At 29.5% G+C, this 15,979-nt stretch overlaps 2 protein-coding genes across 2 annotated transcripts in view; one reads left to right on the forward strand and one right to left on the reverse strand.

The window, feature by feature from the left end:
* LOC654936 (uncharacterized) overlaps window positions 1–1,692 on the forward strand; it is a 24,864-nt gene extending 23,172 nt beyond the window's left edge. Inside the window, exons 11-12 of the mRNA XM_064358191.1 lie at window positions 913–1,187; window positions 1,242–1,692. Of these exons, the coding sequence (XP_064214261.1) occupies window positions 913–1,187; window positions 1,242–1,331 (365 nt within the window). The 3' untranslated portion in view covers window positions 1,332–1,692. The remainder of the gene's footprint in view (window positions 1–912; window positions 1,188–1,241) is intronic.
* LOC654879 (alpha-tocopherol transfer protein) lies at window positions 1,554–14,269 on the reverse strand. Its single transcript, XM_064358235.1, has 6 exons — window positions 14,138–14,269; window positions 9,749–10,080; window positions 9,541–9,700; window positions 6,175–6,296; window positions 1,993–2,234; window positions 1,554–1,951 (listed from the first exon to the last, which is right to left on the reverse strand). Exons 2-6 carry the CDS (start codon window positions 9,906–9,908, stop codon window positions 1,706–1,708), a joined length of 930 nt encoding a protein of 309 aa, XP_064214305.1. The 5' UTR covers window positions 9,909–10,080; window positions 14,138–14,269; the 3' UTR covers window positions 1,554–1,705.
* Window positions 14,270–15,979: the final 1,710 nt, after the last annotated feature.

Consider the following 15,979-nt stretch of genomic DNA (forward strand, 5'->3'; position numbering starts at 1 on the left):
AAAAATAAAAACAGATTTATAATCCTTGAGTAATGTTGATTATAAAAAGCTGGAGTATCAATTTTTTGAACTGCCTGACTCCAATAAAAAAAATAATTAAAAGTATTAAGTTCAAGAAAACTTTATCTTGAGGAAGTAAATTTTGACTGATACCTTAAAAACTGTTGGCTGAAGATAAAAAATAGAGACAGTTTTGTAATCCTCACACTATTTCGCGTTAGAAAAACTTACTTTTGAGTTGATTTAATTCTTTATTTTGCCAAAAAAATTATATGTTCAAAAGTGTTTGGTTTTTTGAGAAACTAAATTTTAACAAATTTTTCAAACTTTGACTGATATCTTAAGAAACATCATTCGTGGACAAAAAATTAAACCAGATTCAGAATCCTTGCGTAATTTTGATTATGAAAAGTTGGAGAATCAATCATTCAAACTAACTTCAATAAAAAAAAATAAGTAAACTAAACTTACCTTGGGAAGCTAACTTTGACTAATATCTTAAAAACTGTTGGCTATAGAGAAAAAACAATGACAGTTTTGGAATCCTCAGACTGTTTTACGTTAGAAAAACTTATTTCTCTGTTGATTTGATTCTCCGTTTTGCCAAAAAAAATATCTAAAAATGTTTGATTTTTGACTAATTTGATTTTCAGCAATTTTTTAAACATTGGCTGATATCTTAAAAACTGTTGGCTGTAGATAAAAAATAAATACAGTTTCGGAATCCTCAGCAAATTTTGCGTTAGAAAAACTTACTTTTGAGTTGATTTAATTCTCTATTTTGCCAAAAAAATGGTATTTTCAAAACTAAATTTTAACCAATTTTTCAAACTTGAATATTTTAAAAACCGTAACTCCTAACCAAAAACCGAAAACATCCTCGCACTTGAAAATGTGTTTTGTTAATTCCAGGCGAGCGCAAGGACCCCCTTAACGGCCTGGTGAAAAACGGCGGCTCAAAACGCAACGCCCTCCTCAAGTGGTGCCAGAACAAAACCGTCGGTTACCGAAACATCGACATAACAAATTTCAGCAGTTCATGGAACGACGGTTTGGCCCTTTGTGCCCTCCTTCACACCTATCTCCCCGATCGCATCCCTTACGACAATCTCACCCCGCAAGAAAAACGAAGAAACTTCTCGCTTGCCTTTAGTGCAGCTGAAAGCGTGGGCATACCCACCTCATTGGTGAGTTCGCAAGCACGTGAGTAATTGACGCGTTGTGATTGGTTGCTATTCTAGAATATCAACGACATGATCCAATTAGAACGTCCCGATTGGCAACAAGTGATGGGGTACGTGACTGCGATTTATAGACATTTCGAGACTTAATTCTGTGATAGGAACGGATTGTGTCTTAATTTTGTTACCAAAGACTTGGGTTTTTGTGACGATTCGCTTTTTTACATGAGAACTAAAGTATTTTATATAATATTTACTCAAAGGTTTTTACGTCTAGTCAGGATTTTTGGCCCACTTACTGTCCAACAACAAAAAAAAAATTCGGGGGGCAGTGCATAAGTATTGGACTAATAATAAAATAAAACAAGACTGTCTTAATTAAGGAAGAACATCTATTTTTCCGATGACTTAATTCTAGGTTAGGGTTTTAGTTGCCAAGTGTTGTTGTTTTTTTTTGTAAGAGTTATTTTGTATTGTTTGTGGAAAATAAAAATGAAATGAAATAATCACAGTCGAGCCTTAAACTAATCGATATTCAACTGTCTAAAACTACCCTCAAGGCCATTATCAAACTTGTTAATCCCGCGTGGGGGCGTTCCTGTGATAGTCACGCCCTCTTGTCCCTCAAACCAATCCGCATTCGCCACGAGTATCTCCTGCCATGACCTACTATAATCCCTGATACTTTCCAGATGTCCCCCGTATTCGGCCGGTAGCACTTTCGGTTGCAAGTGATTAAGCAGCGATTCCACACCTTTATGAACAATAAACTGGACACAGAATTTAAGCGACTTGATTGTTTTAAACTCACCCTTTTTTTGACTTTTTCGTGGATGAGGGGCCGAACGGCGGCGATCACTTTCTCGGCCATTGTCGGACAATTGACGACGTGTAGTTGACTAACGCGGGCCGCGTACGCGTCTTGAAGAATCGAGACCGAATTTTTGAACGAACTGCTGAGGAATTTCACCAAATGTTCGGGTTTGGCGGACGCACAGTCGAAGATGAATATTTCGCTGGTGATGGGAAGGTCGCACGTGAGGGTCAAGTCGTCTGCGGAAGGTACAAGGTGAGTGGGGGAACGGTGGTGGAATGGCACGGGTTTGCCGTTGCCGTGGTGGAATTGCACGGTTTACGCGCCAGTGGCGGAGGTTTTCGGGGGCAAATGTTTAAATAAATTGCAAATGAACGTTTTGTGCGTGCTGTGAATAAATTTATCGAGTGACGGTAATTTACTGTCCGAGATTTAATACAGGAAGACTTTACATCTTGTTTAATGTTTTTTTTTCAAGTATGACATGAATCTTAAGTGGTTGGAACGTACATATTTTAGAAGGTTACGACGAGTAAATAATTCATAATTGGTGTGTTTGTACACGTTTTATGAGCGTTTCGGGTTGAATTTCTAATAAAATCAAATTGAGCTTTGTACCGTTGATTCCCAAAAATGTTAGACGAGGGATTTTTTTTATTTTAATGTTAAATTTGCAAATACAAGTTTTTTAAATTAGAGAATTATTTAAATTGACATTTCTGGTGGAAACACGGGCAGTTAAAAACCAAGAGGTCAAATAACTTATCTGCTTAATTTTTTTTGAACGTTAGACAGTCTTAGAGTTCCAAATTTTTTCTAAAAATTATCAAAATTTTTACATCAAATAGGAGGAAAAATATTAAATTAATCTTTCCTTTTCGTCTTATATTTTCCAAAACGCTGCGAATACAGTTGAAGAAACAAGAATGATGTAAAAAAGAAAGGTGTAGAGAATTAATTTTTTTTACTAAAAAGAATGGAAATCATAACTCTATTTTTTCAATAGTTTAGGCCCCAAAAATGTTCAAATCCGTTGGGTTCGTTTAATTTTTAACGCCTGATTTTTTTGTTTATACTTTTTTGTATTTTCAAAAAATTTGAAATACTACTTTTTACTCTATTAAAAGAATAATTTTTATTATATTTAAAAAAATCGCCCAAAATTTAACGTTTGTTATTAAATATTTTATATTTTTCTCTAGGTCTCTGAATTTTTCTAGAATTTTTATACAAATTCTAATTAAAATTAATTAGTGAATTAATTTGCTACTATTAACTGGCTGCAAAAAATTGTTAGTTCTTATGTCATCCGAGAACAGGCAATGCTTGAATGTCATTTTGTGATAAAAACTAAAAAAATCGCTAGCTAAAAAAATTAATTAAATAAAAATTAAAAATTCAAATGAACGTAATTTAATTAAGCACAGATGTCTTTTAGAATAACCTTAGAATTAAAAAAAATTACTAATTAAGTTTTTCGTATTTATAATTTTATTGATATTAATTTTAATTATATTGGAGGGTAGAAAAATTCTGAAAAAAATCATATACAGGGTATTCCAAGGATGTACCAAGTTTTATGACCGAAGCAAAAATAAAATATTTCTACTCCAGTAAAAAAAATAATAGTCTTAGGACCGAAATCTCAGTTAAAGTTAATTGCGCTGTTAAGTTAACAACGCTATTAGACCAATCAGACTGGTTCAGTTTGGTCACGTGATCAGTTAATCACGCATTTAACTGCGGATTAAATTATTGACGCTTCTATAGACCGGTCGATAATAATAAAAAAAATAATTACGCTTCTATTTTAAAAATTTTAAAGTATTACTGTGCGACATTAAAAACCAATTTTGTAAAAATATTTTTCAAGTGATTCCGTCAATTTTTAGAGAGGTAACTGTTAAACAGCCATTCCAGGAAAAGTGCAACCTGACACTGAAATTTCCAAAATAATGTTATTATGTAAAGTTTTTTTCAAAATACATGATTTTTTTTTGGTTGTGGATTTAAAATATTAGGGAATTATCATTTAAATTGAAGTAATTATACTAACACTGTTCATAAAAACTGAAAATAAATTTTAAAACTTCGAGCAGAATTAATAATTGTCTTTTTGCAAATTTTAATTTCAGTTTTAAATTATGGTCAACATTTTTCCTAAACAGACTGTTATTTATTGTGATTTATTATTTTATTTGTGTAAAGCCTTTAGGTTTTACGTTTCCTAATTATTTCATATTTGTTTATCATTTTTTTTTTAAATGGGTTTTTTTATTCTTGGATGTTATTTCTTCTTCAATTGTTCTCGTTTCATCTGTTTTGTTTTTTTTTTACATCGGTGTTAAATATTTTTTATTCTAATTTTTTTCCATTCGTATTTTTCAGTTACCTATTCTTATTTTTTAATAGTTTACATTTATTTGATTTCAATCTGATATTGACCTATTTCCTGTTTGATTTTAAAGCTAAGACTTTGCGCACTTAAAATTGAGGTATTTTTTCTCAAATATTGGTTTTTCCTATTACATTTTAGTATTTTTTTTTAATTTTTTTGATTCATTTTTTTTACCTGGTTTTCAAATCTGATAAAGACTTCAAAAGTGATTAGAATAAATTTTCAAAATAATGCTTGTATGTAAAGTTTTTTTTCAAAAACACGATTCGGTTTATATTTGTTCAAAAAAAACGTTTTTTTAATTCTTGGACGTTATTTTTTCACGTTTCATCTATTTTGTTTTTTAGATATTTTCAATTCTAATTTTGTCCCATTCGTATTCTTATTTAATTTTTTATAGTTTTTGTTTATTTTTGTATGTTTGTTATTTATTTATTTCGTTTCATTTAAATCTGAAATTGATCTATTTCCTGTGACATAACATTTGAATTTTTTATTTTCAATTCGATTAAAAAAAAAGATTTTGAATTAATCCTTTGCGCACTTAAAATATTTGTTTTTCCCATTAGATTTTAGTATATTTTTTTTTAATTTTCTTGTTTTATTTTTTATCTGCTTTTAAAATCTCATAAAGACTTCAAAAATCATTAAAATAGACAAATTATAAATTTAAATTAAATTATACGGGTTGTCTGGCGACGAAGTGCAAATGTTTTAACCATAGATTTGCATTAACAATAAATTCTTGTGTTTTAAATTATTTGCCGTTTTATTTTATCCAAGGTCAAACATTAACCCAAAATGTCAACTTAATTTCAATCATATTTTTTTTATCATGTTTTATTGTTTTTAAAAAGGGCTGAAGATGAACCAATTGGTTCGAAACACGTCCCATCATTAATCTCTCTTTTTAAACTCTCTGGCAATAAATTGTGGTCCTTTTATCCAATTTTGAACCCATTATTCAAACTCATTTGTAATATGTAAAAAATCTTAGTTATTTTAAAAGCAACTTCCAACGTCACTCGTTATTCAATAATACCTAATTAATAATGCAATGTTTCATTTAAACAAAACGTACACAAAAACTGTTTGTTCGATAAAAATAATTCAAAAGCTGACAAACACGTATTTGAACAGCTTTTTAAGTTATTGAAATAAGAAACTGCCGGACACACACGTGTTTAAACAATTGGGTTTTTCTAAATTCATACTTTTGTTGCGCCTGAACTTTGTACTCAATCAAGTGCAATTATCACTAAAATGAACAATTAATATTTCAATTGAATAATCGCAATCATTTTTAAAATAATACAATAACATGAGACCGAAAATATACCCAATTGGAGCAAGTCTTAAAAGTGAAGTGTAACCTTAACCACATCACATAACTCCAAAAGTGCGACCGTAAATAAACGGCCAAAATGTGGCCAAAGTTCCGCAGGCACAGCCTGCTCCGATCGAGTATATTTTCGCTCTCATGTTACTTACAACAGAAAATGCAACGGTGGCTTAATTTTTTATTTTATTAAAAGCTACTAAGAAAAATATTCAAATAATAATCAAACACTAAAATGAAATTGACTTTGATTTAATTGCCAAAAACAATGTCAATTTCAATGCCGAAACCCTTGGACTAAATTTCTAATAAATTCGGAAATGTCATTGACAAACCACCGGATGCTAATAAAACACTCGCCACTATTTTACTGCAACAAGAAACCCGTTTGAAAAATAAACTTGAACTTGTCTTTAATTGGAAAAATCAAACTTGTACTTACACAGCATCCAGAACAGCTTCAAAACATCCAACATTATAAAATTATCGGGGTTTGAATCAGCCAGTGACAAAATACAAACGCGTTCGCCATCTTGCGTCAATTTCGGCATACGTGCGATGTTCCTAAACGATAAAATAATCAAATAAATAAAAAAATAAATAATAAATAAAAAAAATTATAAAATAATAGTTATTTATTTAATGAGTTGAGTGTAAATCGGACGCTTTATTTCACGAGTGGATTTTTAAACCACGAGTCGAAATAAATGAACCGATTTACACAAAAACGAGTTGAATACAACATTTTATTCTTCGAAATAGACTCAGCAAGGCTTAAAATTGCGTTAAATTTGTTAAAAATAATCTGACGTTTCGTACTGAGAAATGTCAAACAGTTGTCAAAACTTCCTTACACAGGAGAAAAACCGTAAATTTTGACAGTGTCGAAGAATAAAAAAATTATGAAATAAAAAAAATTAAAAAAATTTGAAAATGTCACTTAAAGATAAAATAATAATAGTTATTTATTTAATGAGTTTGAGTGTAAATCGGACGCTTTATTTCACGAGTGGATTTTTAAACCACGAGTGAAAACGAGTGGTTTATCATCCACGAGGCGAAATAAATGAACCGATTTACACAAAAACGAGTTGAATACAACATTTTATTCTTCGAAATAGACTCAGCAAGGCTTAAAATTGCGTTAAATTTGTTAAAAATAATCTGACGTTTCGTACTGAGAAATGTCAAACAGTTGTCAAAACTTCCTTACACAGGAGAAAAACCGTAAATTTTGACAGTGTCGAAGAATAAAAAAATTATAGAATAAAAAAATATTAAAAAAATTTGAAAATGTCACTTAAAGATAAAATAATAATAGTTATTTATTTAATGAGTTTGAGTGTAAATCGGACGCTTTATTTCACGAGTGAAAACGAGTGGTTTGTCATCCACGAGGCGAAATAAATGAACCGATTTACACAAAAACGAGTTGAATACAACATTTTATTCTTCTAAATAGACTCAGCAAGGCTTAAAATTGCGTTAAATTTGTTAAAAATAATCTGACGTTTCGTACTGAGAAACGTCAAACAGTTGTCAAAACTTCCTTACACAGGAGAAAAACCGTAAATTTTGACAGTGTCGAAGAATAAAAAAATTATAAAATAAAAAAAAATAAAAACATTTGAAAATGTCACTTAAAGATAAAATAATAATAGTTATTTATTTAATGAGTTTGAGTGTAAATCGGACGCTTTATTTCACGAGTGGATTTTTAAACCACGAGTGAAAACGAGTGGTTTATCATCCACGAGGCGAAATAAATGAACCTATTTACACAAAAACGAGTTGAATACAACATTTTATTCTTCGAAATAGACTCAGCAAGGCTTAAAATTGCTTTAAATTTGTTAAAAATAATCTGACGTTTCGTACTGAGAAATGTCAAACAGTTGTCAAAACTTCCTTACACAGGAGAAAAACCGTAAATTTTGACAGTGTCGAAGAATAAAAAAATTATAAAATAAAAAAAAATAAAAACATTTGAAAATGTCACTTAAAGATAAAATAATAATAGTTATTTATTTAATGAGTTTGAGTGTAAATCGGACGCTTTATTTCACGAGTGGATTTTTAAACCACGAGTGAAAACGAGTGGTTTATCATCCACGAGGCGAAATAAATGAACCTATTTACACAAAAACGAGTTGAATACAACATTTTATTCTTCGAAATAGACTCAGCAAGGCTTAAAATTGCTTTAAATTTGTTAAAAATAATCTGACGTTTCGTACTGAGAAATGTCAAACAGTTGTCAAAACTTCCTTACACAGGAGAAAAACCGTAAATTTTGACAGTGTCGAAGAATAAAAAAATTATAAAATAAAAAAAAATAAAAACATTTGAAAATGTCACTTAAAGATAAAATAATAATAGTTATTTATTTAATGAGTTTGAGTGTAAATCGGACGCTTTATTTCACGAGTGCATTTTTAAACCACGAGTGAAAACGAGTGGTTTATCATCCACGAGGCGAAATAAATGAACCGATTTACACAAAAACGAGTTGAATACAACATTTTATTCTTCGAAATAGACTCAGCAAGGCTTAAAATTGCTTTAAATTTGTTAAAAATAATCTGACGTTTCGAACTGAGAAATGTCAAACAGTTGTCAAAACTTCCTTACACAGGAGAAAAACCGTAAATTTTGACAGTGTCGAAGAATAAAAAAATTATAAAATAAAAAAAAATAAAAACATTTGAAAATGTCACTTAAAGATAAAATAATAATAGTTATTTATTTAATGAGTTTGAGTGTAAATCGGACGCTTTATTTCACGAGTGGATTTTTAAACCACGAGTGAAAACGAGTGGTTTATCATCCACGAGGCGAAATAAATGAACCTATTTACACAAAAACGAGTTGAATACAACATTTTATTCTTCGAAATAGACTCAGCAAGGCTTAAAATTGCTTTAAATTTGTTAAAAATAATCTGACGTTTCGTACTGAGAAATGTCAAACAGTTGTCAAAACTTCCTTACACAGGAGAAAAACCGTAAATTTTGACAGTGTCGAAGAATAAAAAAATTATAAAATAAAAAAAAATAAAAACATTTGAAAATGTCACTTAAAGATAAAATAATAATAGTTATTTATTTAATGAGTTTGAGTGTAAATCGGACGCTTTATTTCACGAGTGGATTTTTAAACCACGAGTGAAAACGAGTGGTTTATCATCCACGAGGCGAAATAAATGAACCTATTTACACAAAAACGAGTTGAATACAACATTTTATTCTTCGAAATAGACTCAGCAAGGCTTAAAATTGCTTTAAATTTGTTAAAAATAATCTGACGTTTCGTACTGAGAAATGTCAAACAGTTGTCAAAACTTCCTTACACAGGAGAAAAACCGTAAATTTTGACAGTGTCGAAGAATAAAAAAATTATAGAATAAAAAAATATTAAAAAAATTTGAAAATGTCACTTAAAGATAAAATAATAATAGTTATTTATTTAATGAGTTTGAGTGTAAATCGGACGCTTTATTTCACGAGTGCATTTTTAAACCACGAGTGAAAACGAGTGGTTTATCATCCACGAGGCGAAATAAATGAACCGATTTACACAAAAACGAGTTGAATACAACATTTTATTCTTCGAAATAGACTCAGCAAGGCTTAAAATTGCTTTAAATTTGTTAAAAATAATCTGACGTTTCGAACTGAGAAATGTCAAACAGTTGTCAAAACTTCCTTACACAGGAGAAAAACCGTAAATTTTGACAGTGTCGAAGAATAAAAAAATTATAAAATAAAAAAAAAATATAAAATAAAAAAAAATTGAAAATGTCACTTACACCGTATCGAAGGCCCGCAGCAAGTCCTTGCAGTTGGGGTTCCTGTTGTGGTAGAACATGGGGAAGGCCTTCTTGGCCAAAAAGTATCCCTCCAGCTTCCTGCGGGTGATCTCCAGGTTGAATTTGGCCCCGCGTATGAAATTGCGCGCCATGGCTTTGTCTACAATCGATTTTTCTTCACAAAAATTTTAAAATTTGGGCAAAATACCGTAGTTTTTGGGCATGTGTTTGTCGAAGTGCACCCTCTGCTGGAGTAAATCCTCCACGTGTTTGATCCGGTCGTCATCTTCGCCGATCTCGCGTTTGATGAACTCCACGAGTTCGTTGGGTGCCTCGAAGAAGGCGTCCACTTTCCGCTTTTGCACCATTGTCGACTGAAGTCAGGCAAGAGGTCGCATGCTTCTATTTATAAGCGCGGATGGGGCCGACCTCCACGCCGGTTCTCTTCACGGCTAAGGCAGAGCTTTGATCTGGTGGCCTTCTTCGGAGAGGGCGGGTGCGAATTTCGGGTGTTTTGGTGGATTTCCTGACTCTTTAAGACTGTCGTTTGGTTGAACATTTGATCGGTTTTTAATTGAGTCAATTAAGAGTGAATGCGGAAATGGTGCAAACGTTTTTTGGGTCGGAAAAAATCGGGAAAATGTTACGGCAAGGTTGGGTGCAAATAATTATAGGGTTTAATGGAAATTAATGTAAAACAATTTTTTTATATAAAAACGTTAAATAGGGAAAGTTGTTGTGTTTTATGGAAGCATATTTTTATTCATTTATTTGAAACTAACTTTGTTGTTACTTTCATTTTTGTTTTTTCGCTTAAAAACAACACTTAAAATTTCGACCGGAAATTGGAAATTAATAGAACAAAAAATAACACAATTCTTTCATGCTTAAATGAATACCTGTTATTATTGTTATTTGTTTTGACTGATAGACTGCTGGATTTTCCAAAAACATAAAATAAGGTTATCTGCTAACTTGGTTTTCTTCCCCAAACTATTATTTAATTGCCTAGGAAGATTTAGATTTTTGGTCATTTTCTGCCAAAATAACGGAATTTTTGACGTAATTAAATACTTAAATTAAATTTTCTCGCTCATAAAGTGTGATGAATTACAAAAAAAGTCGATTTTGGTTTAATTTTTCGACAAAATTGTTCAAAAAAGTAAATCTTTGGCACAAAATAACGCAAGTGGTTTTTTTAACAAAATTTTTAGTATAGGTATTACGTGATTTTTCGGCCCACTTTAAGAAAATTTTGCGGAAAAACGTGTATTTCTCACTAAAAGAAGTTGACTTCTTTTTGGATATAACATTTTTTGACGTAATTTCTAAAATAAATGAGTTTTTAGCTTGAAACAGCGCAATTTTTGAACGTAATTAACTGATTTTTGGCCTTATTTATGGAAATCTTCCAGGAAAAAGTGTTTTCTGCTTATACATTGATCTCTTAAATGTGCCAAAAGAACATCAATTTCGATCTAATTTGGTCATTTTTTGTTTTTGGTTAAGTAATTTCGTGGCTGATTTCTAAACAGATTTAAAAAAGTGTAGTATTGTGCCTAATTTTGGGCCATTTTTTGTGGAAATTCTTCAAAATAAATGGATTTTTGGATTTTTCGATTTCAAAATAATTGATTTTTTGACGTAATTATATACTTTTTCGGCCGAAATGCAAATTTTCAAAAAAAATGTATTTCTCGCTCATAAAGTGAGGTAAATTGAATGCCCAAAAAAGTAAATTTTTGGCTGAAAATAACGGAAATGATTTTTCGGCTGAAACGGAATTTTACCACAAAAAAAGTGTCCCCCACTTCATAAGTGAGCTAAATCACTTAAAAAATGCTAAGAGAATATCAGATTGTCATTTTTTAACAAAATTTTCCAAAATAACTGAGTTTTTGGATATTTCAAAAATTGGAATTTTCAATGAAGTTATTACATGATTTTTCGGTCTATTTTAAGAAAATTTCTCGGAAAAACATGAAATTTTCCGAAAGAAATGTATATCTCGCTCTAAAGTGAGGTAAACTGAATGACCAAAACAGTAAATTTTTGGCTCAAAATACCGGAAGTAATTTTTCGGATGAAACGAAATTTTGTGAGAAAATTTGTACATAACTGAGCTAAATCACTCTAAGCATGTCAAAAGAATGTCGATGTTCTTCATATTTAGTGATTTTTCAAAAAAAATCCAAAATTTTGGTTAAACTAACGGAATTTTGTTACGTGATTTTTCGGCCGATTTCAAGAAAATTTTGCGGAAAAAAGTGTCTCGCTTTTAAATTAAAAACTAAATCACGCTAAAGGAACTTCAATTTCTATCTGAATTTTTTCATTTTTTGACGTAATTTCTGATATAAATAAGTTTTTAGCTTGAAATATCGGAATTTACAACGTAATTAAGTGATATTTTCGGCCAGTTTTTTAATGAAATTTCTCGAAAAAAAGTGTTTTTCACTTATGAACTTTAAGTAGGTCAAAATATTTCGGTCTAAATTAGTCATTTTTTGTTTTTGGTTTAAATTAACGGAATATTTGAATTAGTTAAGTAATTTTTTGGTCTGTTTCTAGACAGATCAAAACATTGTTGATTTCTGTCTAATTTAAGTCATTTCTTGAGGAAATTATACAAAATAAGTGAATTTTTGGTTCAAAATTACGGGTTTTCCCACTTCGTAAAGTGATCTTTTTATCTGTGTTAACGAAATTTCCAGGAAAAATTATTGTGTTTCTTTATTGTAAGTTAAATCGCTCAACGTAAGTTAAAAAAACGTCGGTTTCGAGCTAATTTGTTCATTTTTTGGCAAAATTCCCCGAATTTTTTAGCTTAAATTAACAGAATGTGTAATGTATTACGTAATTTTTCGGCCTGTTTTAAAGAAATTTTCCAGGAAATCTCACAAAGTAAATAAAGTCACTTTAAAATAACGTCGATTTTGATCCATTGTGGTCATATTTTGACAAAATTATCCAAAATTAGTAAATTTTCAGCTCAAAATAATATTACTGTAAATGATTTTTTAGTCTGTTTTAACAAATTTGGGTCATTTTTAACGAAATTCTGCAAAATAAATGAACTTTTAACCCAAAATAATGTTTTTTTTTGACTTGGTAAAGTGATTTTTCCGTCTGTTTTGACGAAAGTTGTTGACGATTTTTTATATAAAAAAAATAAAGCACAAAATAATATTGCTGTAAATGATTTCTGAGAAATCATTTTAAACACAATTCAAAAAAATATCGATTTCGATCAAATTTGGGTCATTTTTGACCAAATTCTGAAAAATAATTGAATTTTTAACCTAAAATAATGTTTTTTTGACTTGGTAAAGTGATTTTTCGGTCAGTTTTAACGAAATTTGTTGACGATTTTCTATATAAAAAAATAAATCACAAAATAATATTGCTGTGAATGATTTTTTAGTCTGTTTTAACAAAATTTCTGGGAAATCATTTTAAACACAATGCAAAAAATATCGATTTTGATCAAATTTGGGTCATTTTTGACTAAATTCTGCAAAATAAATGAACTTTTAACCCAAAATAATGTTTTTTTTTGACTTGGTAAAGTGATTTTTCCGTCTGTTTTGACGAAAGTTGTTGACGATTTTTTATATAAAAAAAAATAAAGCACAAAATAATATTGCTGTAAATGATTTTTTAGTCTGTTTTAACAAGATTTCTGAGAAATCATTTTAAACACAATTCAAAAAAATATCGATTTCGATCAAATTTGGGTCTTTTTTGACGAAATTCTGAAAAATTATTGAATTTTTAACCCAAAATAATGTTTTTTGACTTGGTAAAGTGATTTTGTCGTCTGTTTTAACGAAAGTTGTTGACGATTTTTTATATAAAAAAAATAAAACACAAAATAATATTGCTGTAAATGATTTTTTAGTCTGTTTTAACAAAATTTCTGAGAAATTATTTTAAACACAATTCAAAAAAATATCTATTTCGATCAAATTTGGGTCATTTTTGGCGAAATTCTGCAAAATAAATGAATTTTTAACCCAAAATAATGTTTTTTTGACTTGCTAAAGTGATTTTTCCGTCTGTTTTGACGAAAGTTGTGGACAATTTTTTTTATATAAATAAAAATAAAACACAAAATATCAATAAAAAGTCAAAATTTTGAATAGTACATCAATGTTGGAAACAAAAAAAACGTTCGTAATTTACCCAAAATTATTGGATTATTCACAAAACACATTTAAACGAAGATGAATTTAGCCAATTTTCACTCATTTCCACTAAGCGAAATCACTCTCTATATATAAATGAAAGCGACCTTAGAACAGTTATTTGATTTAAAACTGACCTATAACCATCAAATTTTGCATATAAATATTGCTTCAATTACCATATTAACCCAATTACCTTAAAGTTATTGTGAATAAAATTATATCTCTATCAAGGTCCAAAACCACGCGATAGATTACATAATTGCAATGCATTCAAACCAAAACAAATATTTACTAATATTTCTACTTCCCCGTTTTTTTTCCACAATCACACGACTTGTTTGACCACTTAATTAATTATTCAACTAATTCACACTTTTTCAATCTCACTGAATTTTTAAATATCTTACCCTCATAGTAACAGGACCGGACTTTTGTACCGCATCCACCACTGAATTAACTGAATACCTTGATCGTCAATGAAATATCATTGACTTAGAACTGGACGATTCGGACGTCCTCAAACAATTCCGAATTTGTTTATTTTGATTGTGCAAAAGTGCAAACTTGCACAAAGTGTTTAGAATTGTGTAATAATAATGAATTGGTTTAGCTGTAATTTTTTTCAAGTTATTGTGTTTGTGTCTTTTGATCTCGCTGATTTAATGCATGATTGTAGTGATTTTGAGGAATTTTCAAGCGACAATAATGTAGTTTCAAGGTTTTCACTTATCATTGAGTGAATCAGAGGAAGTTTGTTACAAAGTTCGCGGGCTTGATTTATCTCTTTTACGATTTTTGAGGTTTTGTGGCACAAAATTAACGAGTGAAAAAATGGTGTCAAGCTAATAAGGACCTCCATTTCTTATTGTTTTTCTAAAAAGAATAATTAATTAATTATTTTGTGTCTATTTATAAATATATCAAATATTATTAGTTATATTTAAAAATAATCACCAATTAGAAAGAAACAATAGTGCACACCTCTTAACAAAAGAATATAAAACGAGGAAAGGAAACATGAATTTTATTATACAGGGTTAGTCTCGTAAAAGTTATTTTTTTCATAATTTTTGTACATTTTTTTAGTAAATATTAACTAATAGAACAAAAATTAAATAATTTTTGAGCAAAACATTCCCAAAAAAATTTTGCTAGTCCTGAAAATTACGTTTGTCTGAATTCTTAATTTATACTTCAACTATTTTTAGGGCCTAGTGACTTTTTTCACAAGACAATATTTCAGCACCGCTTATCGTAAGATGAAAAAACATTTTTTTCTGTGATTTATTATTAATTAATTGATTAACTAATCAATTGACTTGTTGAGATATCGTGAATCATTCCTTTTGTAGACTCACCCTGTACGGTTTATTCATTATTTTTTATGTTATTATGTTTCATACAAAGTAATTACTTCCGAACACAATGATGGATAATTATTTTTAAATTTACTATTAGTCTTTAAAATTTCTGAGATTTTTGCAAAATAAAAAATATTATTGATGTTTTTTTTTTTTAAAAAGAATCGAGTAGTCCGTTGTTATAAAATTTAAATTTTCCATGCGATTTTGAAAAGAATATCTTCTAAGTCTAAGAAACTCGGGTACGTTATATCGATTTCAAAAATTTTACAAATAGTTGGGGTTTTTATTTAAAAAAACTGAACTTAGTTGGGTATTTTATTTTGGAACACACTGTACAATGAATTGAAAAATTTTTAGAATGTGTCTTATTCTAAGAGCTAGCGTTTTACAAATAAATTCAAATCGATTGTTTGCGTAGAAAAAAATATGGAACTTTCACGCATCTCTGGATCACCCTGTATGTAAGCATTTTTGAGCAGTTTTTTAGATTTTTTTTTTAAATATGTCTAGATAGGTTTTTCACAACGAGTTTTCATATTTTTGAGTAAGGAATATTTTTTTTGTTTCTGTGATATTTCTTAGATTTTTAAGAAAAACTAATTTTATTTTAAATTTTAAAGAAATCAAAAAATATTGATTTCGGTTTAATTTAGTAATTTTTTTTCAAGATCGGTGGGTTTTTAGCTTAAAATAACAAACTTATTGACGTATCAAGAGATTTTTTGGTATATTTTAAGGAATTTTCTCGGAAAAATGTGTGTTCATTGTTCATAAAGTGAGCTAAATAACTCTAAACAGGTCAATATAATGTCGGTTTCGATCTAATTTGATCGCTTTTTAACGAAATTTTCCAAAATAAGTGAGTTTTTAGCCTAAAATAATGGA

This window comes from Tribolium castaneum, chromosome 8, assembly GCF_031307605.1.
Source record: "Tribolium castaneum strain GA2 chromosome 8, icTriCast1.1, whole genome shotgun sequence".
Lineage (NCBI taxonomy): Eukaryota > Metazoa > Arthropoda > Insecta > Coleoptera > Tenebrionidae > Tribolium > Tribolium castaneum.